The sequence below is a fragment of the Larimichthys crocea genome, chromosome III (assembly GCF_000972845.2).
Source record: "Larimichthys crocea isolate SSNF chromosome III, L_crocea_2.0, whole genome shotgun sequence".
In the NCBI taxonomy this organism is placed as follows: domain Eukaryota; kingdom Metazoa; phylum Chordata; class Actinopteri; family Sciaenidae; genus Larimichthys; species Larimichthys crocea.
In genome coordinates this window covers 27,996,762-28,023,184 of record NC_040013.1, presented here as the reverse complement: position 1 = coordinate 28,023,184, position 26,423 = coordinate 27,996,762, and the positions used below count along the sequence as shown (strand labels likewise).

At 41.0% G+C, this 26,423-nt stretch overlaps 3 protein-coding genes across 9 annotated transcripts; all 3 read left to right on the top strand.

Moving 5' to 3' along the window:
* Positions 1–339: 339 nt before the first annotated feature.
* Positions 340–11,422, top strand: morc2 (MORC family CW-type zinc finger 2). Of its 6 annotated transcripts, none has more exons than XM_019254964.2 (28): positions 340–416; positions 956–1,108; positions 3,266–3,319; positions 3,444–3,478; positions 3,572–3,640; positions 3,775–3,865; positions 3,964–4,072; positions 4,247–4,406; positions 4,611–4,722; positions 4,868–4,993; positions 5,078–5,157; positions 5,239–5,321; positions 5,423–5,508; positions 5,625–5,765; positions 5,855–6,009; positions 6,180–6,308; positions 6,396–6,501; positions 6,664–6,796; positions 6,886–6,969; positions 7,182–7,427; positions 7,553–7,798; positions 8,454–8,573; positions 8,920–8,977; positions 9,066–9,204; positions 9,294–9,461; positions 9,579–9,672; positions 10,089–10,277; positions 10,391–11,422. In XM_019254964.2, exons 2-28 carry the CDS (start codon positions 1,041–1,043, stop codon positions 10,457–10,459), a joined length of 3,150 nt encoding a protein of 1,049 aa, XP_019110509.2. In that variant the 5' UTR covers positions 340–416; positions 956–1,040; the 3' UTR covers positions 10,460–11,422. The 6 variants fall into 6 exon arrangements, with proteins under 6 accessions (XP_019110509.2, XP_019110507.2, XP_019110505.2 ...); XM_019254962.2 differs by having other exon boundaries at positions 344–526; XM_019254960.2 differs by having other exon boundaries at positions 344–535.
* A 546-nt stretch (positions 11,423–11,968) lies between these two features.
* On the top strand, positions 11,969–18,326 carry LOC104921235 (acyl-CoA dehydrogenase family member 11). Its single transcript, XM_010733709.3, has 15 exons — positions 11,969–12,023; positions 13,429–13,714; positions 13,930–14,153; positions 14,286–14,385; positions 14,553–14,670; positions 14,890–15,032; positions 15,149–15,301; positions 15,485–15,579; positions 15,693–15,792; positions 15,885–16,025; positions 16,105–16,197; positions 16,276–16,383; positions 16,474–16,645; positions 17,257–17,323; positions 17,420–18,326. Exons 2-15 carry the CDS (start codon positions 13,439–13,441, stop codon positions 17,532–17,534), a joined length of 1,905 nt encoding a protein of 634 aa, XP_010732011.3. The 5' UTR covers positions 11,969–12,023; positions 13,429–13,438; the 3' UTR covers positions 17,535–18,326.
* Positions 18,327–19,365: 1,039 nt separating this feature from the next.
* Positions 19,366–25,820, top strand: slc8b1 (solute carrier family 8 member B1). Of its 2 annotated transcripts, none has more exons than XM_010733708.3 (15): positions 19,366–19,763; positions 21,252–21,404; positions 21,831–21,883; positions 21,992–22,049; positions 22,229–22,334; positions 22,430–22,597; positions 23,228–23,341; positions 23,432–23,503; positions 23,606–23,736; positions 23,835–23,976; positions 24,071–24,192; positions 24,628–24,781; positions 24,863–24,943; positions 25,025–25,089; positions 25,189–25,820. In XM_010733708.3, exons 1-15 carry the CDS (start codon positions 19,620–19,622, stop codon positions 25,372–25,374), a joined length of 1,749 nt encoding a protein of 582 aa, XP_010732010.3. In that variant the 5' UTR covers positions 19,366–19,619; the 3' UTR covers positions 25,375–25,820. The 2 variants fall into 2 exon arrangements, with proteins under 2 accessions (XP_010732010.3, XP_010732009.3); XM_010733707.3 differs by having other exon boundaries at positions 23,429–23,503.
* Positions 25,821–26,423: the final 603 nt, after the last annotated feature.

Below are 26,423 nucleotides of genomic sequence, written 5' to 3'. Positions count from 1 at the left end.
TCAGTTGTAGCAAGAATAATTACTAATTTTTTTATTATTATTATTGTGAATTTGACCTTTACATCGTTTTTTTTGTTGTTTTTTTTTTACATGTAACCCGGTTGTTAGTTGATAAAACACAATAAACATTTTTCCATCTGTAAGTCAGTGTTTTTTAAAATTATATATGTACGTGTCATTTCTTGGTATCATTTCGGAAGTAACCCTGAAGCGCTATCATCACTGATGCACCGGTATGTTACCTCGTTTAAGGTAGGAGAGGTTTCTCCTCCAATCAGCGTTCGAGGAGTTTTAGACGCCGCGTTCCTATTGGCTGAAAATAGAAAAATAGAGGCGGGATTTCTGCGGACAAGAAGGAAACCAAGTAACCATCGCCGAAGTGGTTGGATTCTTCGCGGCCTGTCGGATTGTTTTATGTCAGTGGGGGGGAGAAACGAAAACGCAACGTTACAAAGTACTTATCCCTGCTCGGACGGATCTTTACACTAGCGTGAAGCCACTCCGGGGGTCGCCGTCACATGAAACGGTCTGCAAAGTCGGTGAAAATGACTTGATATCGTTGACGTCAGCTAACTGTTAGCTTCCGTTAGCGCTACATTATAAACATTCACGGGGACGCTAATGTCCGTTAGCCGCGCACGTCAGCCCGACGTTAACCGTTGGTAACCGTTGCTGCGTAACGTTTGAACTGCCAGCCACTGACTTCTGCTCAAAGACATTTATTGCTAACACCTTACCCAGGGGCGCACTTTGCTCTCAGCCATTAAATGTGTTGTTGCTACACAGGCCTCCCACATGGCACCCTTCATATAGTGGGTGGGGGGGCTACTTTTACTATATAAGGCGTGTGTGGTGGTGGTGGTGGTGTTGTTGTAATGTGCCCATGTCAGTTAGTTAAGAAACTTTGCAGGTTGATATAGACAAGACCTGTGATGAGCTTTCTCCCCCTCTTCAGGATGAAAGGTCTCCACTAGAGCTCGACTGGACAGGACGAAGACAAACAGGACAGGAAACAGGAAATCACATGTGTGCTGGTGGTCATGGCCTACTCCAACTACAGCAACCTGAGCAGAGCTCAGCTCACCTTTGAGTACCTGCACACGAATTCGTGAGTACCAGCTTTCTGGTTATTGATAAATGATTATGAATGGTAGTGCCTTTCTAGTCTTCCGACCGCTCAAAGCGCTTTACACTACATATCTCATTCACCCCATTCACACACATTCATACACTGATGGCATCGGCTGCCATGCAAGGTGCCAACTGCTCATCAGTTTGAGGAACTAACCATTCATTCACATTCACACACAGATGGCGCAGCCTTCGGGAGCAATTTGGGGTTCAGTATCTTGCCCAAGGACTTGGGATGTAACGATACACTCGACTCATGACTCGATACGGTTCACGATTTTTATTTCACGATACGATTTTCTCACGATATTTATTCAAATTGAGCTACAGACAAATTGACTAAATAAAATCTTTTTATTTGTAGGAAAATAATCTTAGGTGCTTTCTTTACAGAAACTCTCAAACAGTTTGTGTTCCCTTTATATAAAAAAAAGTGCAACTTAAACAACAAAATACCTTTCTTTAGAAACAATCTCACAAGTTAACTGGTGTAATGTGCAGGTGTAACATTACTTTGGCGGTTAATATGGTGCTGCATGTTGCTCGTGTTGCCGCTATTTGTCAGCAGTCTCTTGTAATATTTACATGCTGTTTTGGTTCTGCCTGTCCATTTCTCACCGGTTGTATTTGTGTATATAGTGAATCCAAAATGCCGCCACACAGGTGATTTAAAACTGCTCCTGTATTTCAAAGCTGTTTTCAACCATCGCCATGTCTTCCCTCGTTCTTTGCTCCGTATCTACACTACGTAGTCACGTGACTTGACGTCTGACGTTGAACAAATAAATCACCAACCAGTGATTTATTTATTTTTTTTAAGATAACAACAACATATCCTACTTCTCTCGCATTTGCGAAGAATCGCGATTAGTTTTTTCTGTCAACGGTGCGAAGTGTCATGCATTTGTACCGATTTTTAATCGTGTCACGATGCATTGTTACATCCCTACCAAGGACACTTCGACATGCAAACTGGAGGGGTAATAAAGGTAATAATAAATAAAATAAAATAATAAATAATAACTACAACAATTTTGCATGTTGTTGTCCCCGAGCAGGTGTCCAAAGAATAACCACGACACATTAAACACTCCACATAGTCCATAAGTGCAAGGTCATAAATACAGGACAATTATTGGTGGTGACACTTGCTGCTGGTTTCAGCAATGCCACGTTTCTAAAACTGTAAAGCTTCCTGAATTGCTAAACTGAAGTGTGTCCAGTCACACCTACTAGATGTTCTAGTAGTCCTTCACACTGCTACTGCCAGAAGTGGTGTGAAAACCTCTAAGAGGAAGGGGTGTGATACTTTTGATAATTTTAAACATCATGCACACACCAGAAAAACAAGACGTTATTTAAAAATGAGGAAGTTATAATACATTGATGATAATCCCTTGGTTTTATGACTATAATTGAGGCTTCAGTGTAGTCACACCTCTATGACTCTATGAAGCTGTTATGCGATACGACAGATTGGGAAAACTTTTTTTTAATTGTAATTATTGGTTGTAAACATTTCAGAATATCTTATTAACAATAGCAAAGATTTCAATGTAGGCTGCGCTGTCTGTCTTAGTATCTAACTTGTTGTTTGTTGTTGTTTGTTGAATTAAAAAAAACAGTTAAACTTTTGTCTGTATAAGGTTCCTTATCTTATTGCTACAAAAGACCTGACTGTTTTCTTGTGACGTAGCGTGACTGAACAACTCAGCCCATGTTTGAATATGTGGTGGTGCACCAAGTAAACACACTTGGAAACAAAAGATGATATCACAGTTTGGGTTCATTTTTAAATCCATTTTGCATAGATCCAGGAAGGGTTTAACCACAGCAGTACAACAACAATTAGTGCTTCTGTTAAATCATAGGCCAAGTAAAAATAGCTGAGCTTGTGTCGGGCATTTGTCGGTACATTTGACACCGAATGAATGATAAACTACGTGCTGAATAAAACCAGTCTTCATTGTTGTCTTCAAGTTGTATATGTGAGTAACAACTCCACACAGATTAATGTGGAGATCAGATCCTGTTTGCATTTTCTCTTAACCACCATGCCCTGTTAACTCAACTTTAATCCCTTGTTAACTTAAGAAGTATATTGGATTAATGACATTAAGTGCTCTGTTTTCAGGACAACCCACGAGTTCTTGTTTGGAGCCTTGGCAGAGCTTGTGGACAATTCAAGGTAGCCGTAATGGTTTGCAACAGAGCCTATAATTCTTGACAAATTACACAGCTTATGAAGCTTATATTAGCTTGATGTCTCTCTTGTAATAAGTAGGAAGTCTCACCTCTCATTTCTTTCACAGAGATGCCAATGCCACACGAATAGACATCTACACAGGTACACCTCAGAATAACGCACACACTGAAGCGTACACACCTTAGTTCATTGTTCCTAACACGTCTCTTTCACTGACGCTTGCTTTGCTGACAGAAAAAAGGCCAGAGCTGCGGGGCGGCTACATGCTCTGTTTTCTGGACGACGGTATTGGAATGGACCCGAGTAAGTGCAACTTTATCACAAGAGAAATCACTTTGAGCTAGTGTTTATCATGGTTAAAGGTGCATTGTCCATTGTGAGGTTTTCTGGTGTATTATGTGTGTGAAACATGATGCTGAATTCCTTTCTTATATTAGACGAGGCGACCCACGTGATCCAGTTTGGAAAGTCAAACAAACGGTCCCCTGAGTCCACTCAGATTGGCCAGTATGGAAACGGCCTGAAATCGTAAGAGCATCACAGAATTCTTGTGATTCGTTGCACATTTGGTACACCAGTGTATGAATAATTTTACAACTGATTAAAACGTTTGTGTGTTTCCACAGCGGCTCTATGCGTATCGGGAAAGACTTCATCCTTTTCACAAAAAAGGGCAACACGCTGACTTGCCTTTTCCTGTCGAGGACTTTCCACGAAGAGGAGGGACTGGATGAGGTCAGAATCAGCTGTTGCATAGAGGATGTCATTGTTATTAGTGATGGATACTTGATTAAGTGTGTGTTATGCCATTTCCTCTCGGCTGAATCTCTGTGAATCTTTGAGGCTGCTGCTTTTAAACATCTCTAAACTTGCTTACATTATGTTGGCTGCTGATCCTTCTCTCTCCAGGTGATAGTCCCGCTCCCGTCCTGGGATCTGAAGACCAAGGAGCCGCTGACCTCTGACCCAGAGAAGTACGCCATAGAGACGGAGCTGATCTTCAAGTACTCGCCTTTTAAAAATGAACATCAGCTGATGGAGCAGTTCAACAAAATAGAAAGTAGCAATGGTAAGTATATGGATGTGTGTCCATGTAAAGAGGTTGAAGTTCTTGCCAATACTTTAAAGCTTTTGTTAAATTCTATGTGAACCATATAATATACCGCTCTAATAGTGATCTGCTTTAATGTTGGGGAATTAAGTTTTTTATGGATTTATGATGATGATCTATATTGTTTACATGGCTTACTTTAGTGTTGTGTTTTGTTAAAAGGGACCCTTGTGATCATCTATAATCTGAAGCTGATGGACAACAGAGAACCAGAGCTGGATGTAGACACGGATCACCAGGACATACTGATGGCTGGGACACTTGCTGAAGGAGTGTGAGTACGGTCGTTACTTGGTGTGATTCGACTCAGTGTAACCATGGAATCATTAACCCACGATGAACTTTATTTAATGTTGATTGTATTGATCAGAAATTTGATCATGTTAATGATGATGGACGCACCTTTTCCTCTGTCACAGGAAGCCCGAGAGGAGGTCGTTCAGGGCGTACGCTGCTGTTTTGTACATCGACCCACGCATGAGGATTTTTATCCAGGGACATAAAGTCAGGACCAAGAGACTGTCCTGCTGTCTGTATAAACCAAGGTAGTATGATAACACGTTTATGCTGTCTGTAATACTGCATTTCAGTGACAAGACTTTAATCAATCATCATTGTTTTGTTAATAGAGTTTATAAATACTCATCGACGCGTTTTAAAACTCGCGCTGAGCAAGAAGTGAAGAAAGCAGATCACCTTGCTAAGATCGGTGAGTTGGTGTTGAAATTAGTCTTTTCATTCACTTTTTCGCTCTCGCTCTCATCACTTAACATTGTGTTTTTCATTTCAGCGGAAGAGAAAGCCAGAGAGGCAGAGAGTAAGCGCATAGCTTTGGAGGCCAGATTAGGGCAGGACCTGTCAAAAGACTCACGGGTAAGACAAAGTAGATATTCTGGTTCATTTGTCATGTAGATTTTAATCTAACACTGGGACACACTGTTATAAAGTGTTATCTGATGTCTGTCTTCCTCTAGGCGATCCTGAGAAAAGTTCAAGATTCAGCCATGATGCTCCAACAGGATGCTGAAATGAAGAAAAGGACTCTCGAAGCCAAACAGAGGTATGATGACAGAATTGTAAAATCTTATTTCCACTCCAAGATTATAGCAACTGATACTTAATGTATCCGGGCTTTGTCTGTTTCATGTCATTCTGCAACACTTTGTTGTTCCTCAGAGCATTAAAGGAGCCCAAGGAGTTGAATTTTATATTTGGAGTGAACATTGGGCAGAGGGACCTGGATGGGATGTTTGTATACAACTGCTCTCGTCTCATCAAGATGTACGAGAAGACAGGGCCCCAGCTGGAGGGAGGCATGTGAGTAAAATGAAAACAGAGACTGAAAAACGACAATGTTTAAATGATTAAGAATAAAACTTAACAGTTATGTGTTTTGTATGTTTTAGGGCCTGTGGAGGTGTGGTTGGAGTAGTGGATGTCCCATATTTAGTTCTAGAGCCTACTCACAACAAACAAGACTTTGCAGATGCTAAGGAGTATCGACATTTACTGAAAACCATGGGGGAACATTTAGCTCAGTACTGGAAGGACGGTAACATCGGTAAGTGTCTGTAGCCTCCTCCTAGCTGCTTTACAATGCCCTACAATCACTCTCCAGCGTTCACACACATGCAAAGCTGCAGTAAGGAACAAGTATAAAGATGTGTTTAAAGACAGCCACAATAAACTTTTATTTTAATAAATAATTTGCTTTCTGTGTGTGTTGTACAGCTCAGAAAGGTATAGTGAAGTTCTGGGATGAGTTTGGGTATCTGTCTGCCAGCTGGTCTGCACCTCCGTCTTCAGAGCCCAGATACAAGAGACGCCGCGCAATGGAAATACCACTTACTATTCAGTGTGGTAAGTTACAGATCCACATTCAAAGCACACATTCACACACAAACTGTGTCTCTACGAACTTACACTGACTCTGCTCTTCATTTACAGATAAATGTTTAAAGTGGAGAACGCTGCCATTCCAGATGGACGCTGTGGACAAACGCTACCCAGACAGTTGGGTGTGTCTTATGAACCCCGACAGCAGCCAGGACAGGTACACACAGAAAGTTGTTTTATAGGAACTATCTTAAGTTTAAATTACTAATGTAACCTATGTAATATATATACTTCATGCCAATTCTGTTGCAGTGTAACTGCAGTGCTGTTTCGTGTAGAGCTAGTGTTTCTACATGCTATATATCGTGTATATTTTTAGGTGTGACGCTCCTGAGCAGAAACAGAATTTGCCATGTGGTGTTCTGAAGAAAGACAAGCAGACAGCTGAAGACAAACAGAAGGAGCTGACCGAGAAAATCAAACAGCAGCAGGAGAAATTAGAGGCCTTGCAGGTACGTCACCTGATTCTTCTGCCTCTTTTCTCCGTCGCTTTCTGTTTTGTGTACATCCGGACATAATCGATTGTATTTCCTCCTCTCAGAAAACCAGCACCATCAAATCTGCAGCAGATATAAAGAAGCTACCGCTGGAGGTCAGCATGAAACCAACAGAGAGCTCCTCACAGGTACAGGCTCCCCTTACTGCGATACAAGTTTTGTTAACTTTGTCCCTCCAACGTATTTTAGAAACTAAAGCCTGTACTTTGTTGGGCAATGCCTGGTTCGTTCATGCTGACTTCTCACCAGATTAAGCGCATCATACCTCTGTAACACTGCTGTTAGTGTTCTTGTGTTTCATTTATTATCTCACTGACATATTTGTTTGTTGTTGCTTCAGGCAAGTAGGTCTTCTGAAAAGTCTACAACACGGCCCCGGTCCCCACCTCTCCCAGCTCACCTCAAAAATGCCCAGAGTGCCCCTCCATCTCGTGCAGCTTCTCAGCGCCCCACTCGAACACCCGCCTCTCCACCACCCAAAGTCGAGCAATCCAGGTCCAGAGCTGCAGCAAAGCCTCCTCTACCAGCAGCAAAGCCTGTACCCAAAGCTACTGCCAAAACACCCCCACCCAGCCGCAGCTCACGGGTAAGTTGCATGTTATAGTATTCCTCTAATACCGCAGAGTTCCAGTAGAACATTTTGTTGGTGTAAATGTGGCTGCATGCACAAGTTAAATGTAGAAAACTGAAATAATGATATCTGTCTTCCAGACACCTGCCAAAGCATCATCAGCCAAACCAGCAGCTGTTGGACAACGCAAGAGAATCATAGAGCAGGAGGACAGTGAAGAGGAAGAGGAGGAGGAGGAGGAGGAGGAGGAAGAAGAAGAAGAGGAAGAGGAGGAGAGTGAAGAGGAAGAACCGCAGACAAAGAAATCCAAGATGGCTGCAGCGGTTGCCAACCGTGGGAAAGTGGTAGAGAAGGCCTTGCCTCCAAGACGTGGAAGATTGGATGAGGTAAACACACAATTGATCCCTGTTTGAGCAGACTGTCTTTGGCATCAGGTCAGAAACACTGTGGCTACATAATTTATGAAATATATCATATATAGAATTAAATGGCAGCATTAGATCAGTGATCAAGTGTTCAACTAAATCTTGTGAATCAGCCTGTGTCAGTCTGGTTGCATTGTGCAACATGGCGCTGTGCTATGATGGCGTGAGCTGCTGTCTCTTTTCTACTGCTCGTTGCCTTTCCTCCTTCTGTCTCAACGGATATGACATTTACTTGAAGGGAGGAGACAGAAAGCCGGAAAGTTGTTAGTCTTCATACATTTCATATGAAGTGTCTAATCCAATAGTTACTCAGAGAAGGTTTAGTATCTTACAAAACAGCACCTAAGTGTAGGATGCTGGAATTGGTCTAGAATTTAGCTTTACATTACTGTGACCTCATCATCTAGGCATTAATTGCATGAAAATATATTTTGTGATTGGATACAGTTTCCTTTTCGAAGTAAGCTGCAGCGAGCACTGCTAAATTAGTTTCCTGAAGTGTTTGGATAGCTGATGACACTGAAAGGGCTCATATATGAGGGAAAGCAGGTATTTCTGGATGGCTGAGAAAGTTAGTGAACCTCCAATCAGAGCCGCTCTGCTGTTGACTTTGCAGGTTAACACACACTCACAGTCTGAGAAGAAAGGGCTTTCTACTCCTACACGGCAGACAACAACCACACCAGCCTCTGTCCATAAATCCATTTCCATGCAGCCACATGGCGCTAAAGCAAAGGTAGCTTTACTCGGCCCCTCTCTCTACTGTTCTCGAATAAAGCTGGTCTGCATCTACTCTCACGGCTTCTAATTTTGACAACTTCTGATAACATCTTTCATCTGATATGGGTGTCAGATTGTCATTCTTCTAATTAACAATCCTCCACTGAAACTGAAGGTGTCATGTTCTTCTCTAACTCTGCTGTCAAGTATGTCATTCTCACCCAATGCCTGAGGTCACACTGGGACTTTCTCTTTTTTTTCCATTAACAGGAATGCAAATAATTCATTTTTATTAACCTCCTTTTCAATAAACATTTTTTCTCTGACTGCAGTGATGGTAGTGGTTGTTTTTGTTTTTGCAGGCATCTGAGAAGTCCTCGCATCAGGAACCAGAGAATGACACTAGAAATGCTCAGAGAGGTGAGAAGACGCTCTGCTCTACACTAACATGTAACGCACATAACACAGGAAAAAGAAAGCTAAAAAGATACATGTCTATTATCTGCAGATAAGGGTCTGCTGGTTGAAGTGCGTGTCAATAAGGAGTGGTACACAGGCAAAGTCATTGCAGTGGAGACAAATAAACAGAATGTACGCTGGAAAGTGAAGTTTGACTATGTCCCTAGATCCACCCCTAAAGACCGATGGTAAGATACTGTGTCACTGTTTTTCCATTCAGGCCGCATTTTGTTGACATGTAAGATAATTAATACCCGATGTGTGTTTGTGTGTGAAGGGTGTTTAAGGGTAGTGATGAAGTCCGGTTGATGAGGCCGCCATCCCCAATCTCTCAGACACCTGACACCCAGCAGGAGACCGAGAAAGGGCCGGCACCCATGGAGCCAGACACTACTCAACCAGGAACCAGTCGAGAGGTGACTGACAGCCTGGTCACCATGTTGAGGTGAGCTGATTACAATGAACTGGTGGTGCTACCACACACTCACGACAGCCGAGGAAACATGGTGTCAAAATCATTCTTCATTTTAGTCTCACAGTACTGTGGCGTTCATGTTTGCAGGACAATGCTGCGTTACTTCTTCCCTCCCGCTTTTCGGATCCCGAAAGACGATGTCAACACCATGACGGCTGAGGAATTGGTTGCATTTCCAATGGTGAGATGGATATCCGATGATTAAATAGATAGTGTTTGGGCTGTGGTGGTGGGAACCACAAGGGGTGTGTCACTTTATTTATTTCGTGTACCCAGCTTCCTTTGTTTGAGAAATGAGAGAGCAGTAGTGGTCAAACAAGTGAGAGGGGGAGGAGTGATGGCGGGAAAACTGGAGAATCGGAAATAAAACAGCTTCTTTTGATTGTTTCACAGCGGTCACGTTCATCTTGATTGATGTGTGAATACAACTTTAGGCTGGAAATAAACATTAAATTAAAAAAACAAAAATGAAAGTAATCAAATGATTAGAGAACAGAGCAGAAAACATCGTGTCCAACAATGCTAGACATTGAAATAGTACTTGGAAAAGAGTAATGAATATTAATTTGTTGTTTCTTTTTTTACTTCTCCAATTAGAAAGAGTATTTCCAGCAGTATGAATCGGGTCTCCAGTCATTGTGTAACTCGTACCAGAGCAGAGCTGATGCCAGGGCCAAAGCTGTGGAAGAGAAGAGCAACAGCACTGAGGTCAAACTGAAGGAGGCGGACGAGAAACTACAGAAACTCCGAACAAACATTGTAGCACTCCTGCAAAAAGTACAAGAGGTAAGACGTGCTGCTTTATCTGTACTTACTGATCATTCGAATGGAAAGCTTGTTATACATTTGCAATCATTTGTAACATTATGCTGTAAGTAAAATTGTTTTTTTACTTTTAGGACATTGACATAAACACAGATGACGAGCTTGACGCCTACATAGAAGACCTCCTCACCAAGGGTGATTAAAGAAGACAGGAGAGAATGTAAGAGAGAGAAGAGGACATGCACATAAACAGACTGGCAGTTTTCATTCCAGCCTTTAACTTGCTGACGGCTTCCCAAGGACTCATGCTTAGGCAAAGAGTTGGCTGTGAATATTTGGGAATATTTTCTGTATTTGTCCCCCCACTTGTTAAATCCGATTGTCCTAAGTTTGATCTTTGATTTGATTTTTTTTTTAAGTTAGCACAAGTGCGTTCTTTAAGTTTGGGAAGGTTGTCTGGTGTTTCCACATTGTTGCGTAGCTTTCTGTGGTTTTCTCTTTGAGTCCTTTTTATATACCTGCTTATAAAGTATGTTAATCTATGTTAAAGCCATCCTATCCTGATTGACCTTTAAAATCATTTGTGTAGGCTTAATACAACTTATGCTCTCTTTATATAGTCAGCTGATGCTGCGACAAACTGCAGACTACATTTGTTCCTCAGTTTGGTTTATCGTCAGGTGAGAATCGGACAGAAGTTGGCTCGACTGGGCGGTGCTCAGAACTGCAGCGTGTCTCCTCAGCATTAAGTTTTATTTTTCTACACTAAAAAACACATCAGTGTTGCTCATTACCTTCCTCCATCCTGGTCTGAGAGGAAACCAGGTTAATATTTTACGGTTGGGTGGTATCTCACCCACAAACAAGAACTACTTACTGGGTTTTATCAGTATGATTATTCCCTTGTATCCCTCCTGAATTTAAGCTATGACTGTTCTGTGTTTATTTTTGGAAGGAAAAAAAATAATTTGAATGCGAAAGTTGTGTGTTCATAATTAGTCACTGTGCCTGTGTCCTTTCTTTTGAACAGATTTTTAACATGTCATGGAAATGTTTTATTAAACGGTGCATGCTTTCTGTCTTTTTGTTCTGATTAGAACAAAGGATTCTGTATTTTTGACAAATCTTTACTTAGAACAATAAAACCGGTTCAGCAACACCTATGACGAATGCATGTCTCATATTTTTTTTATGTTTTTACAGGCTAAAAAACAATATATTGGTTAGTGAGAGAATGTACATTTAAAATAATCTTAAGCAAAAGTTAAAAAGCAAACTATTAAATATTAGTTCGGCAAATAAAACGTGAACTCTACAACTCTTAAGAAATGAAGCTAAATTTCCCTGCTTTTTTGCAGCGGTTTAGTTTTATAGGGAGTAATGGACTGTTTCTTGTATGAAACATTGTTGAGTTTCAGGTTTATTTGTTATACGTAGGCTAACATAGGTTCAACATTCAATGAAATGTGTTAGATGAGGAAACGTTCAGCTCAGCATTGCCAGCAGAGTTAGTGTGTAACAGCACAACACATAAAGAATAGAAATAAGCTAAGGAAGTAAAACATTATATACTATAAATATGGGCTATACTAAAATAGTATTTAAAAAATAGTATGTAAATTTCAATGCTGTTTGAATCGTGAAATGTTAAGTGTGAAATTTGCGTCAATGAACCCTATAACAAGGAACAACAACAAAGACTTTTATTTTGAAGGGGAGAGACTACACGACAGCCAGCGTATTTAAACGCAGCTGAGCTAACGTTAGGTAAGATTGAGCGTTTTTAACTTGCGTCCATGGAGTTCAAACGTTTAACATAAGGAGAATTCAATGTTACCAAAGCAGCTATGAATATAAAGTCGATAAAAGAGACTACAAGTAAAACTTATGTAAGAAAAACTGGCTGAACTGTTGTGGTTGCTGCAGAGCTCGCTCGGGTTGTCTCGGGCTGCAGAGTGAACAATACACGACACGATGAAGAAAGCCTGTGCTAAGAGCTAAGGTGGAAACTTGTCTGTATTAACCATTAGACTATAATTAAATCTAATCAAATGTAATTACTGATCGAAACGCGAAGCTAATATGTGCACCGAGGGGAGGGCGGGACATAATAAACTTTGACCCACTTTGGTGAACCTCAGTCTGGATTGGCTTACAAATGTTGCTCGACATTTGATTTGGCAAAGACCAGATAATTATTACCCTCTTGTGTGAAAATACATTGTTGTTATATTTGTCAAATATATTAAAGATTATGGCTTCATTAGAGCAAGTACCAGCACTTATGAGCTCTGAAAAATTGCTATTAATTATTATAAATCATTATAAACAATCATGTTTGTATGAAGAGTGCAAGAGTCTGAATGTTGAGCTTTCCCTGTCATTGGCTCATTTAAAAAAAAATTATTTACAGCTGTCTACATGAGTTAGTTTTGTCTGTTTGTGGCTATTTTTAGTTAAATATTTTTATCAACAACAATGTGCAGCATATACATCTTTTCTCTTTCCAGCTGTAGAGACAACAATTGTACACATTGTGACTAAATTATAGGCAAATATGGCAAACAAAAATATTAAATACATTGAATTAAATATACACATTCAAGCATTCGTACATATACATACAAATGAGTAACCAAACCCAGGTCATTATTGTCTGCTCTATTGTGTAATATTGCATAGAAACAATCAGTACATTTTTTAACTTACAGTAAAAAGCAATTAGGTATTGTTGTATTAATAAAGCTATGACTGGACTAAAGATGTTTTTTTATGTAATGTGTTCCATCTGATAGAAACCAAACACTACTATATTGCTTATAATATTATAAGTGTTGTCATATCTTATGTAAATATAAATACAAAGCCTAAATCAACATCTATTTGTGTTTGCATTCAATTATTTGTGTTTTTAGCCTGAATTCACTGTAATGTGGTACCACATGCTGACATTTCTAATTTACGAATAAAAGCAAATTTATAAAAACTGAAACCTGAAATACGAGAACCACTTTTCTCATTTCCAAAAATATATATAACAGTGGATGAAAGGTCTGTTTAACATAATTATATTTTAGGTTCTAGATAATCCTGTAGATTGCTGAACAAATGAAACCAAGTGGTTTTTCTCTTCACTCAGTTGAATGCTTCTGCTTCTCTTTTCTTGCTGGAGGTCTTGAGCCATGTCGGCCTGCTCGGCTCTACTGAACAGCCGTGTCGCTGGAGGCTGCTGCAGGTTGTGGCGTCGGGTTCCTCGACCTGTCGTCCACTTCAGATCGGCGAGCGTAGCTGAGCGAGGCGCAGGAAGGTCTGATGAAGAGCTCTGGGAGGCAGCAAGCTACCTGCCATTCTCCGGAGCCAGAATAGGATCTTTCTTCCAGGAACGACCAGTGCTGAAAAACCTGTTTCTAGAGGATGCCTTGCTCAGAGGATACCTGAGGAGACACCTGCCCCAGGAGGTGAGGAGGGGAGCCTTCAGCAGCTGCTGGACATACAGTTTACTATACAGAAATGACCCAAGACAGTGCTATATGTGGACCCTCTGAAATGTCTGAGAAAGGGTGTCATAAAGGTTGTTTTAGAGACAAAGATCAGGCGGTCATGTTAACTAACATCACTCCAATCTAAGTTGTCAGGCTAATAAGATGTGGTATGTGTATATACTTGTTCACAGGCAGCTTTCTCTGACTTGTGTGCATTTGGAGAGCGAGTGTCCAAAGAGGTGGATGTATGGGGCAGAGAGTGTGAAGTCACTCCTCCACAGTTGGTGCATTTTGACCCTTGGGGTCGCAGGGTGGATCACATTGAGACTTCCCCGGCCTGGAAACGCATGAAAGATCTCTCAGCACAGGAAGGACTGGTCGCTATTGGTTATGAGAGGCCGTTTGGGGAATGGAGGTTAGGAGACCGTGCTACTTCCTTTTTCAGTTTAGCTCATATTTAAGTAGTTCAGTTCAGTAAACGTTTTTTTTTGGTAGTTTCAAATAGGATATGTTGTTCTAATTTTGAAACTGTGTACGTGTGTTCCAGTCGTGTGTACCAAATGTGCAAGTTGTACATCTACTCTCCGTCCTCTGGTCTCTACACCTGTCCTCTGGCCATGACTGACGGAGCTGCTAAAGTCATCCAGGTCTGACATAAACACAATCTGGCATCTGAACATCATATACTGCATGTCTTAAACCAACACAGCATTATGCTGCTCATTAATGCATGTAAACACTTTATTGTTTTAACCTGATTTCTATTATTTAGCTTGTAAACATAGTGAGTGATTTTCTGGCTGTGTATGTGAAGTCTGTAGGTGTTTCCTGGCCAGTAGATGAAGCATACAGTCGTTTGACCACCCGTCAGCCTGAGCGATTCTGGACGTCTGGACAGTGGATGACGGAAAGACAGGGAGGATCTGATGTGGGTCAGTACTGACATTCAGAGTTGTTTTTCATGAACCAGAATCACAAAGGAAAGGGAGGCAACTCCAAAAATGCAATTACACTATCCTCTTATGTCCCAGTGCACCTTAACTGTTGTTACTTGAGTTATCTATTGTAATTCATTATAAATTGCTTTTCCCTGTCGCTATTAAAGTACACTCCATTTACCATTACTATTTCCCTGTCTTGTATTTCTTTAGCCAGAGGCACAGAGACAGTGGCTGTTCCTCAAACGGATGATTCATACAAACTCCACGGCTTCAAGTGGTTCACCTCTGCTACAGATGCAGACATGACTCTCACACTGGCCAGAATACAAGACAGAACAGGAGCAACCACACCGGTACTGCTGACGGCTGACACTCGTCTGCTCGCCCGCTCAGTCCTTTTTAATAACCTACAAAGTGATTTCATTTGCGTTTTTTTTTGTGTGTGTGTGTGCTTGTCTCCGTCCCACAGGGCAGCAGGGGTTTGTCTTTGTTCTACGCAGAGGTGAGCAGAGATGAGGACGGCCTGCTGAAGGGTATAGAGGTTCAGAGACTGAAAGACAAGCTGGGTACAAGACAGATGCCAACCGCTGAGTTACTGCTGGATGGCTTACCAGCACACAGGGTCAGTTACATATCGTCATTAATTATGGTATTGATTGATACTGACAATGCATGCTGCAGCAAAGTTATCTGCTTCAGGTACACCTAACTTTGTTTATACTAAAGCTGCAGAAATGCCTTTTCTATTAGGCCAGCTGTTTTGTTTTCATTTGTCAAACCTGATTACCTCTCTACATTTTTACAGCTCTCAGAGGTAGGCAGAGGCGTGGCCTCCATAGCCAACATGTTAACTATAACCCGGATCCACAACAGCATCTCTGCAGCGGCTGCAATGAGAAGGTAGGATACTATCTGTACTACTGCACTGCATTCTGCACTCATTTCTATAAACATAAGCTGATTAATAATGTGTTTTTCATTTAAAAAATGTGTGTGTGTGTGTGTGTTCACAGGGTGGTCCAGTTAGCCGGTGACTACGCCACTCGCCGCACTGCCTTTGGAAAGCTTCTTAAAGACCACCCACTGCACATGCAGACTCTCGCTAGGATGGAGGTAAGCCGGCAGCCGTGGGTGAACAAGTTACACAAACTCTACTCAAGTGTTTCCCATCATGCCTCACTCATGCTCGCTTCTGACATGGACAGGTGGAGACTCGTGGGGCGTTCCTTCTGGTGATGGACGTGTGTCGTCTGTTGGGTCGAGAGGAGAGCGGCATGGCGACCCAGCTTGATACAAACCTGCTACGTCTGCTCACTCCTGTGGTCAAACTGTACACTGGGAAGCAGGTGCACGACTCGTATAAATGTGATGAACTGTCAACTGGATGTTTATATACTGACCCTTAACGTCTTTGTTTTGTCTCAGGCGGTGGCTGTGGTGTCGGAGGGTTTGGAGAGCTTCGGTGGACAGGGCTACATCGAGGACACTGGCTTGCCTGGACTGCTTCGAGATGCACAGGTGAAGTCACTTAATAAAAATCTACAGTAATGTTACAGTTTCTGCAGTTTACCTTCTACACGTGTCTTTCTTTCTCAGGTGTTGAGTATTTGGGAAGGTACCACAAATGTCCTGTCTCTGGATGTGCTGCGCTGTGTGGCCCGTAGCTCAGGACTGGTTCTTCATGCTTACTTTACCCATACCAAGGTATCGAGTGAGAAGCAATTCCCACCAAACAAGTTCAGTAACTAATCTGTGACAGAGCTGAACAGGAATGTGATGTTCTTTTCCTTGTAGTCCCTCCTTGCCGGTGCATCAAGTGTTTCTTCGTTGGCCCCAGCAGTGAAAGCATTAGACCGAGCTCTCTCTGAGCTGGAGGACTTTGTTCAGGTGGCAGCTAGCAGAGGACCGGCCTACCTGGAGCTAGCAGCCAGAGACCTGGCTTATAGCCTGGCTCGCATCTATGCAGGTCGGTACCGCAATCAAAAATCCACTGAGTACTCAACCGACCCCATCTCCCACTTACAACAATGGTGCCCAAACTGATTGACACTTCCAGCACTCACGGCTCAGCCCACAGCTCCAGCCATAACCTCATATGCATCAATAATGAAACTGTTATGATTGTGGAGTACTTCAGATACCTCTGGACAATAAATTAAACTTAGATCAACACACCACTGACATCCACTAATGCTGCCAACAAAGACTCTGTCAACAGTGAAGCCATCACACACACAGCACGCAGTATAGCACATGACTCCAGGCAGCCACTCAGCTCAGTGGTCATACTGCTTATCAGACTCTCAGTTAACAGTTTGACTCCATGCATTCGTCTCACTTGTAGTGTCTATATCACCCACAATGCAACTTAACCACCAACAGTTCAGTCAGATTTCCAGTGTAGCCTCACGCACCACAGTCACTTCTTTCTAACTCACACCCCCCGATTTTCAAACTTAACTGACTCACGTCAGGCAGTTCAAACTACTTTAAACCAACAACCTTCTTTTCCCAAATATGCAGTCACAGTGTTTGATCTGATGATGAGTTCCCCTTTAACTACTGTTATGTTAACAGGTGCTCTTCTGATTGACCACGCATGTTGGAAAGGAGCCTCTCCATCTGACACCTATGCAGCTCTCAGGTAAAAAATAAATAAATAAATAAATAAAAAAGGGTAAATTTCACACAAACTCCATCAACTCATTATTTTTATTTTACTTTTATTGTCCTTTATCAGGTGGTGTGAACAGGACTTGTGTCCTGTGGTGAATAAACAAGCGAGAGGTTGCTATGACCCCAACACTCCAGCACTTGATGCTGTGCTAGTGTATGACCGGCCAACTCAAGACTGAATGTTCACTGAAAACAGATGAAACTGCCACTTGATCCACCATAACTGTGCCTCACTTTAATCTAGTTTTAGGCACAAATTCACTACTGCGTGCACAAGAACAGCAATGAGACTGAATGTAGAGTTTCATTATGTGATATTTTTAATATTAAACTGTATATAAAGTATCTGCGATATTTATTTTTATCTTCAATAAATATGAAACTATAGATTCACAAGTTTTGCAACATACAAATGATTTTTGGAGGCCTTGGTAAACAAAAATAACAGCAGTGGTCTGAAGCAACAAGAGCCCTGACAGAAGATACAGGAGGTTTACTTACATGCTGCCTTCTAGAAGTGTTGGGAAAAGGCAGATGTTTGAGCTCCTATGAAAAACATGTGAACTCTGTATTGTTTTATACCACATGATTATTTTAAACTGTACAGAGATTAATTATTTGGTATGGTTACTGTGTTATTGTGTTTTACTGTGGTAAACTATCTGAATGTAAAGTGATGTACAATAGTTTTTGGAGAGTAACAAAAAGTATAAAATATACGCATGATTAATACTTTCGCTTCCTCTGTGTTTATTTTTATAGTTTTGAGGCAGGGGTGTCTAACATACAAATAAGACATCAACTGCAAATTTCTAAAAAAAGGAACTGCTTCAAGTCGGGGTTGCACACAACACTGTCAAGCAAGCAAACTGTTCATGCCGGAGCTGTCATGCTGGTTTAAGTTGTTATCATCTGTTCTACGGTTTCAGGTCTTTGGTGAACTGATCTGCCCGTCGACATCCAACTTGAAATAACTGACTTGCAGTGTGATTCAGATTTGAATGACAAATTTGCCTTTGTGTCGGCTTGGACACATTTTTATCAGTATCTCTTTCCAGGATACCCGAAATTGACCGATTGCAGCCCCTTGCTGCTTTAGGGCAGTCCATGGAGACTTGGCTTGGGAACCAGAGAGTGGCTGGTTCAAGTCCTGCACGGAAGTATGGAAGGGGGGCTGGTAGCTGGAGAGGTGCCCTTGAGCAAGGCACCAAACCCCCCCAACTTCTCACATGTCTCGTGCACTTCCCTTAGTTGGCCTGTGTTTTGCTGAGGATGGCAGAGAGAGATATCAGTAGTTCAAGGACAGGAGAGACAAGGACATGAGAAAATGGCCTGAGAAGTGTCATTTTTATACATATTGTTCATTTCTGAGCAGAAAACCAAAAAGGAATATTATGATATTATCTGTATCAGGTGGGAGCTGTCCGAGACAGCCCATTTTAAAAAAGTGTATAAGAACCAACTGTTAGAGCTCCTCAAGGAGCCTTTCCTCTGTAACCCCTCTTGTGTGTTGCACTGTTAAACACTCCTTCTTGTACAAGAATAATACATTCAACTTAAACTTTGATACTTTGAATCCAGTCTTCCTCTCTACAATTCCTCCCTCAAAATATCAGACACTCCATGTCCAACTTTTTTAGCTATTGAACTGGCTTGTGCAATAAATAAGTGCAGTTTTTTCATGCATGCACACTGCACTTTAAACAATCAGTGTACTCTCTGTACAGTCTCTCAAATACTAAATCCTTTATAAGGTTTTAGATTTACATATTGCATAGTTCACGGGGAATATAGGTGTATATTGTTAAAGTTTTGTTTTCTTGCTATCACTCACTTACCGTTTGGGAGCTGCTGTAAGAAAAACAATTTCCCTGTGGGGATTAATAAAGTATTTCTAAATCTGATTCTTATTCTTATTTAAGGCTTTTTTTCTGAGGCATGTTTGAAATTCCGAGTTTTCGAGGCGTCCTTGAAGGGAGCATGTCTTGGAAAAACAGTGGGCGGGGCTTCAGGAAGGCGTACACGATGTACGGACATTGTATCTGACCTGGGCACGGTCAGTAAAGGAGGCGTAAAGACACATAACAGATGTTAAAGTGACGCTAACAACGTGCACTTTGAGACTTTTACTCTCATGTGTCTTTTGGCTCCATTTGAGCTGAAGCTTAGATCCGGAAAATCCGGATTCCTGGACTAATACACCCCCTACTGCAGTCCTGTGAAGGCACCACCAGGATGGACACGGCTCCAGGATAAAGTAAATCATGTGTTTGTCTGTTTATTTGTCGCTGTTGCTGCTGGTGTCCTGTCACCAGCAGCAACAGGTCACCTCGGACCCCCATGTCCTCAGGAACCAGTCTGCAAACACCACAGCAGCCACGATGTTTCATAACAACAACAACGATGAGGTCAGTGACATTTGATAGATACTTATAGTTGTCGCTTGTTTGATCTGCAGCTGTCAGGTTGTCAGCAGTTTCTTGTAGCTGTCACATGTTTAGCAGGAGACCACAGACAAATTGACGTAACTGATGTGTGTAATGTCCCCCATGTCACACCAGTGACACACTAAACCAGAGGTGTCAAACTCAAAACATACAAATACTTTTTCCATAACAACACCTCCAAACTTTGCAATTAATGAACCATTCACTTACAAATCACTTACAACAAAATCTCTCAGTTTTTATTACAGGTGTATTACAACTTACAGACAAAATGTTAACTGAATAATATAGTACATTACTAAAAAATTCAAAGTCCAGTGGGCCAGACTAGACCCCTTGGTTGGCCCAGTTTGCACTAAACCTTTAGCTGTCACTGTCCCCCAAAAGCAGCTGGACAGATATTAGTGTATTGTTGTTTGCCTATATAACTTATTATCTTAATTAACTTGGTATAAGGATTGACACTAGGTCTATGATAAACAGATGTTTTACTCATTTTTTCATTTTAGTTGTAAATACTTTGTCTACATTTAAACATCATGCAAACATACACTACTTCATAAGGTACACTTTACACAATCTAAAGTGATCCAACACAGCAACTCTGCCATATATTTCAACCTTTAAGATGCTTATAATGTTTCAGTTTTTGTTTAGAAAGTTATAAATTCTGCTTTATGTTTATTACTGAGGTCTTAGTGGGTGCTGTTGTTGTTGTACAGGAGTGCATTATATTGAGTGTTTCTGATATTATAACAATACTATTATGTATGTAAATAAAATATCATATTTTAAATATTAATTAGTTATGGTGGATCAAATGAAATATTTGAATGTAGTCCAGTTTAACACTTCTGCAAACTACAACCTCAGTAAGAAACATAATAGTTAAATTATTATCGCTCTGACGGTGTCAACAAAAACTGAAACATTAAAACCTTCATAAAAGTATTATTACAGAGCTGTTGTATTGGATTACGTTAAATTGTACAAGTGTACCTAACGAAGTGACCAGTGGTATGTTTCTATGCATTTGTTGGAATGATACATAAAAATAAACAAAACATAAACCGCTCCCGTCAGGGACAGAATGAACGGCATATTTAAGATCTTTTAGTGAGTGTTGGATAACATGCAAGGTAATACATAATACAAGCATTAAACAAACAAAGAATTTTAGTTTATATCAATTTATATTTATGAATTAGAAATTCATCTGCAAGTTGAATATTGCTGACTAAGGCCGCGAAGAGATGATGGCTCACTTTCACTTCTTTCTTATTTCTTGTAGTCACTGAAAGACTGACTTAAGCAATAATGTGGAATTTCTTACCATAACATTTTTATGCCACACTGACTTACGATGATTGACGATGATTTGAGTCTGTCAGTTGTTCCGATGTTTGCAGCTACGCGTTGACGAACATGTTTTCTTTTGTCCGTGTTTAGTGCGACAGTGTGATGAAACTCAATGCCACAGACCGCTGTGCATTTGTGAAGAACACACCAGACTGTAGCATGGAAGACGGCTTCATCAACTACCTTTATGAGGCCTTCTGCCTGCTTCCCCCCAACCTCACACCTCTCACCATCACTCTCTGCGTAAGTGTGTGTGTGTGTTTACATAGTTGTTAAAACTCTGCACATCAGCATCAGATGATCTTTTTGAGGAAGCTGCCGTTGCTGTGGGGGAATTGGAAATGATCAAACTTCTGAATTCTCTCCTCTCTCTCTTTCGCTTTACACTCAAACAACTTAAACAATAGGTTGTCTTGAAAATGTGTGAATTTTCTTGAAATCCCCGTTTTGCCACATAACAAATCAAACAGTCACACTGGTAAAGGAAGTAACTTTAATCTCTGTGTGTAACCGCCGTTACAGATTAGGAACAACAGGATCACTGTGGTCAAACAAAGCCATGCTCATCTGCGTTCATGTTTGTTTGAGTGTGACAGACTGTAAAACTCTGAGTGTGTGTTAAGGAAACAGCGGTCCATCAGATTGTTACTTTCTTCTACTTCTCCACAGATCATATGGCTGCTCTTCTTGTTCGTCATTCTTGGACTCACAGCATCTAAATTGTAAGTATCTTTCATGTTCTATTAAAGTATATTTTTTGGAAATTCTGCAAGGTTTTCCATCATTTCTCATGAACATATTCACCTATTTTTCCCACTGTTTCTCCTCAGTTTTTGTCCCAACCTGTCCGCCATCTCTACCTGTCTACACCTCACTCACAACGTGGCTGTATCCTTTAGTTACATCGACTGTACTTCAGCAGAAGTTCTCACGTGTGACTTTCATGTACAGTTAAACTGCTGATTGACTGACTCAGTTCCTCTCCCTCTCCCTTGTTAGATTTCACTCAGTGTTGCTAAATTATTCTTTGTGATTTTGTACTTTCCTTGACTCATGTTTGTGCTGAGGGCGTGACATTTCTGGCTCTTGGTAATGGAGCTCCTGACATCTTCAGTGCCATCGCAGCTTTCTCCCACCCACACACTGCTGGGCTGGCTGTTGGAGCTTTATTCGGTAGGCATAGACTCATACACAAAGATAAATAAACAACATAAAATACTGTGGTTAGCCTCGTCATGATTGCTCTCTCTCCCTCTCTCCCTCCACAGGAGCTGGTATATTTGTTACCACAGTAGTTGCAGGCAGTGTGGCGCTGGTCAAGCCTTTCGCCGTAGCCTCTCGTCCATTTCTGCGTGATGTTTCCTTCTACATGGTGGCAGTGTTTTGGACTTTCCTCATGTTGTACAGAGGAACCACGACACTAAGCGAAACATTTGGTACGCACATGACACACAGTTTCTTTTTTCGGTTTCTGCTTGTAACACATGTAACACAGATCTATGTTAATGGTAGGCTTTAGAGAAAAAGGATTTTCTGTCCCCAAACTCTCCAGAATCAGTAACATATTAACTCTGTTTCAGAGCCATTTGTTTGTTTTAGTTGATCTGTCAGCAGACTTTCTTGAACTTTAGTTGAATTGAGCCAAGAAGAAGAGTGACTTAATCAATTATTTTATTTTTTTACAGGTACAGGATGTGTAAATCACATTATTTTATCACTTTTTTATCTGAACAATATTTTTTCTATATCCTTAAAAAACCCTAGCAGGGTGGTTGTGTGTCTCTGAGTGCTTTCTTGTTCTGTTGACAACAACCTCTACAACCCCAGGCTGCAATATCAGCTATTTCCTGACCAAAAACAATCCCAGAAGGAAGTTCAAGCAGACTTTTGTGAATCATTTACTGTCATTGGTGGCACATGGAGACCAGCTGCCACTACACATTTTTTAAATATGTCCACACAAACAGGAGACTGTATACAGTGTACTCTGAATGTAGTCATTGTATCAAGTTTTACTACAAACTTCTGTTTTTTTTAAATACTGAAGCTTCATTTCCTTTTTCTAGGGTACCTGGCCCTGTATGTGGTGTATGTAGTAACTGTAATAATCAGTGCGTACATCTACAACCGTCAGAAACATTCAGTGAACTCAGATGTCAGGAACATTGCACAGATCCCAGGTAAGAAACACAACAAACAAATACACACACACACAAATACAAATAATGTTTCGAAATATCCAGTGATGATATTTTCTGTCTTTGCAGCAGAGTTTCACTCATCCGACTCGTCTGATGATGACGTTCCCTGCCTGAATAGTGGAGCCATCCAACAGGAGTATGGTAGGAATACAGCACCTTTTTTTTAATAAACCACAATATAAGTTAATGTTTTCCTCCATGATCAGGACTCATAAGATGCACGTGCATGTGTGTGTGTTTCAGAGTCAGAGTACAGGCCACTGCTGCCTTACTCTGAGTCCACGAGTCAGATACTGCTGAGCTCTCTGAACCCGGTGGACAACAGGAAGTGGAGGAGGAAATCATGGAGTTGGAGAGTGCTCAAAGTAGTGAAGGTGTGTATGATATTAGACAGATACAAGAGGCATTGTAAAAAGCTCAGTATCTGCAGTGGAAACTAAAAACTGTCACCGTGATATAAATGATCTTGCAGACACCAGTAGAGGTCCTGCTGCTGCTCTGTATCCCTGTGGTTGACCCTGATAAAGAAGACAAGAACTGGAGACGCCCACTGAACTGCTTTCATCTGATCTCTTCTCCTCTGGTGTGTGTGTTTGCCTTCCAGTCTGGAAAATGTAAGTCATCATCACTTCATCTTTATGATATTCATGATAAAGGTAGCATGGCATATTGCAGCAGCCATAAAACATTATTTTCCTTGATTTCTAGATGGAGATCATATGATCCAAGAACAGTTTCCCCTCTGGCTGCTGACACTTCTACTAGGATTTTTCCTGTCTGCTATTGTCTTCTGCACCACCACTAATGACCGCCCTCCCAAATATCACCCAGTAAGTATTTGTGAAGTTTAAAAAGGAACTAATTTTATCCAAAATATATAGTATAACTCATGTACTCGTCAGAGGGTGTTATTATTAATTATCAATGATAATGCCAACATGCCAATATTCTGTCCACCATCATACAAATAAAAGCAACATGAAAGGTGAAGAAGGTGTTGAGATATTTTATTTTAAAGTTAATTAAAAACTTAAATCTGCTGGTGGTGCTAGATGACAAGTCAGAGGATCAGTCTGTACAAAATATCATGATGATCCATTAGTTAGCCTGGACCACGGTGTTTGACTGACAGACCTAAATGATATTGCCTCTAGCATGACTAATGCACTGTATTTATTCATCATTACAGTCACTGTTATTACTCATGCTGTGATGATGAAACATGTTCTTGCTTGTGTGTGTGTTTGTCTTTTGTCCCTCTCCAGCTCTTTGCTCTTTTGGGCTTCATTGTGAGTGCAGTGTTGATCAGTGCAGCTGCCTCTGAAGTGGTCAGTCTTCTGCACATGCTCGGTGTGGTGCTGAGTCTCAGCAACACTGTGCTGGGTCTGACTCTGTTGGCCTGGGGCAACAGCATAGGAGGTGACATATGTGAACCAAATCCCTTTTTTGTAAAACAGACTCAAATACAGGCTTGTACTTAAAATAACGTCTCTCTTTCAGACTGTTTTTCTGACATCACCATCGCCCGGCAGGGTTACCCACGGATGGCCATATCTGCCTGCTTTGGAGGCATCATTTTCAGTATCCTTTATTTTAACGTGTCAGTATGAAAACATAACTTGTGAACAGTGGCTGTTAAAGACTTGACTGTATTTCCTTCAGACATGCTGTTTGGAGTGGGTTTAGGGTGTCTGGTACAGATGCTTACAACAAAGTCTGATGTGCAGGTAATCTCCTCAAACACACATATATCAAGAGTTTATCATTGTGGTCAAATGTACAGAGAAATTGCAAATACTTTGTCTCTTTCTCCTCCCCCTCCTCAGTTTGAAGAAGCGGGTCTGTTGACGTGGATTCTTGCAGGGGCCCTTGGTTTGTCTTTGGTCCTGTCCTTCATCTTTGTTCCACTGAGCCGGTTCCACTTGGGTCGGGCCTATGGGATCTTTCTAATCATCTTCTACTGCATCTTCCTTCTCATTGCATTGCTTACAGAGTTTGGCACGATCCACTAGTGTGTAGATCTGACTCTGAGGCCAGTCTGAAATGAGGAACGTCCTCTTGTAAATGCACAAGGACACACTGGAACAGAGGCTGCTGATGCTGAAGTACATCCTCTTCTCTAATATAATATTAATGCACTATTTATACAAGAATGAACATTTTGTGCATTTGCCTACTACCCAGGACTGCTACTGGTTAGTGAAACCAAGCAGGCAAATTACTGACAAAGACTTCTCTGCTCAGGGAGAGCTGAAACTAATCATCACACTGTGCCTTTATTGAACTTCATATTGTGCTGACTGGAGCTTTGAGGGCACTTTGGGAATCCAGAAAAGGAAAGGAAACACAGGTTTTTAAAAATGTGTACTTTTTAAATGAACTAAATGTACTGTAAATCAAAATGACCCTATACAAAGCTGCTTCTGGGGAAATTAAATAATTTTGATTTGTTTTTACAGCCCGTAGTAATGCTATACTAGTCTTTTGTCCCTTTCTGTGTTCACCTATTTGTGAGTAAAGTTTACACATACCAGCAGTATAATACAGCAAAAATACATCAAGGACAATTTGAACAGTTTAATAAAATCCCTTATTAACTAACTCAAATACATTACAGAATAAGAAGTTATATAAAAGTAAAATATTTTGAGTCTGTTGAGACATTGGTTAGGAGATACACTGTAAATGTTTTGTTGGATTGAGCTAAAAGGAGTGTTATACTTTTATTCTTTAGAGAGCTCATGAAGTAGAAGTAGTGTCTGTGTTAATACTGATCATATGGGCCGTTTAACTAAGGCGTCAGGTTTTAAGTTCCACAAAAGGCCTAGAGCAGTATATGTACATAACATACTGTAGTAGTACAGGCTCCGTGGTAATATTTGCTGCAGTCTTTGAGAAGGCCAAAAGAGGGCAATGTTCCTGCTTCACTGGTCGAGCGACAGACTGTAGTGACGGCTCCAGGAAGGAGTCGTCATTAACTTGTCTCAGTCTTGTGTAAGTCCAAAAAGCCCATCGACTTCCCACTGTGACAATGTGGAGGGTGAGGACACGAAAAAACCTA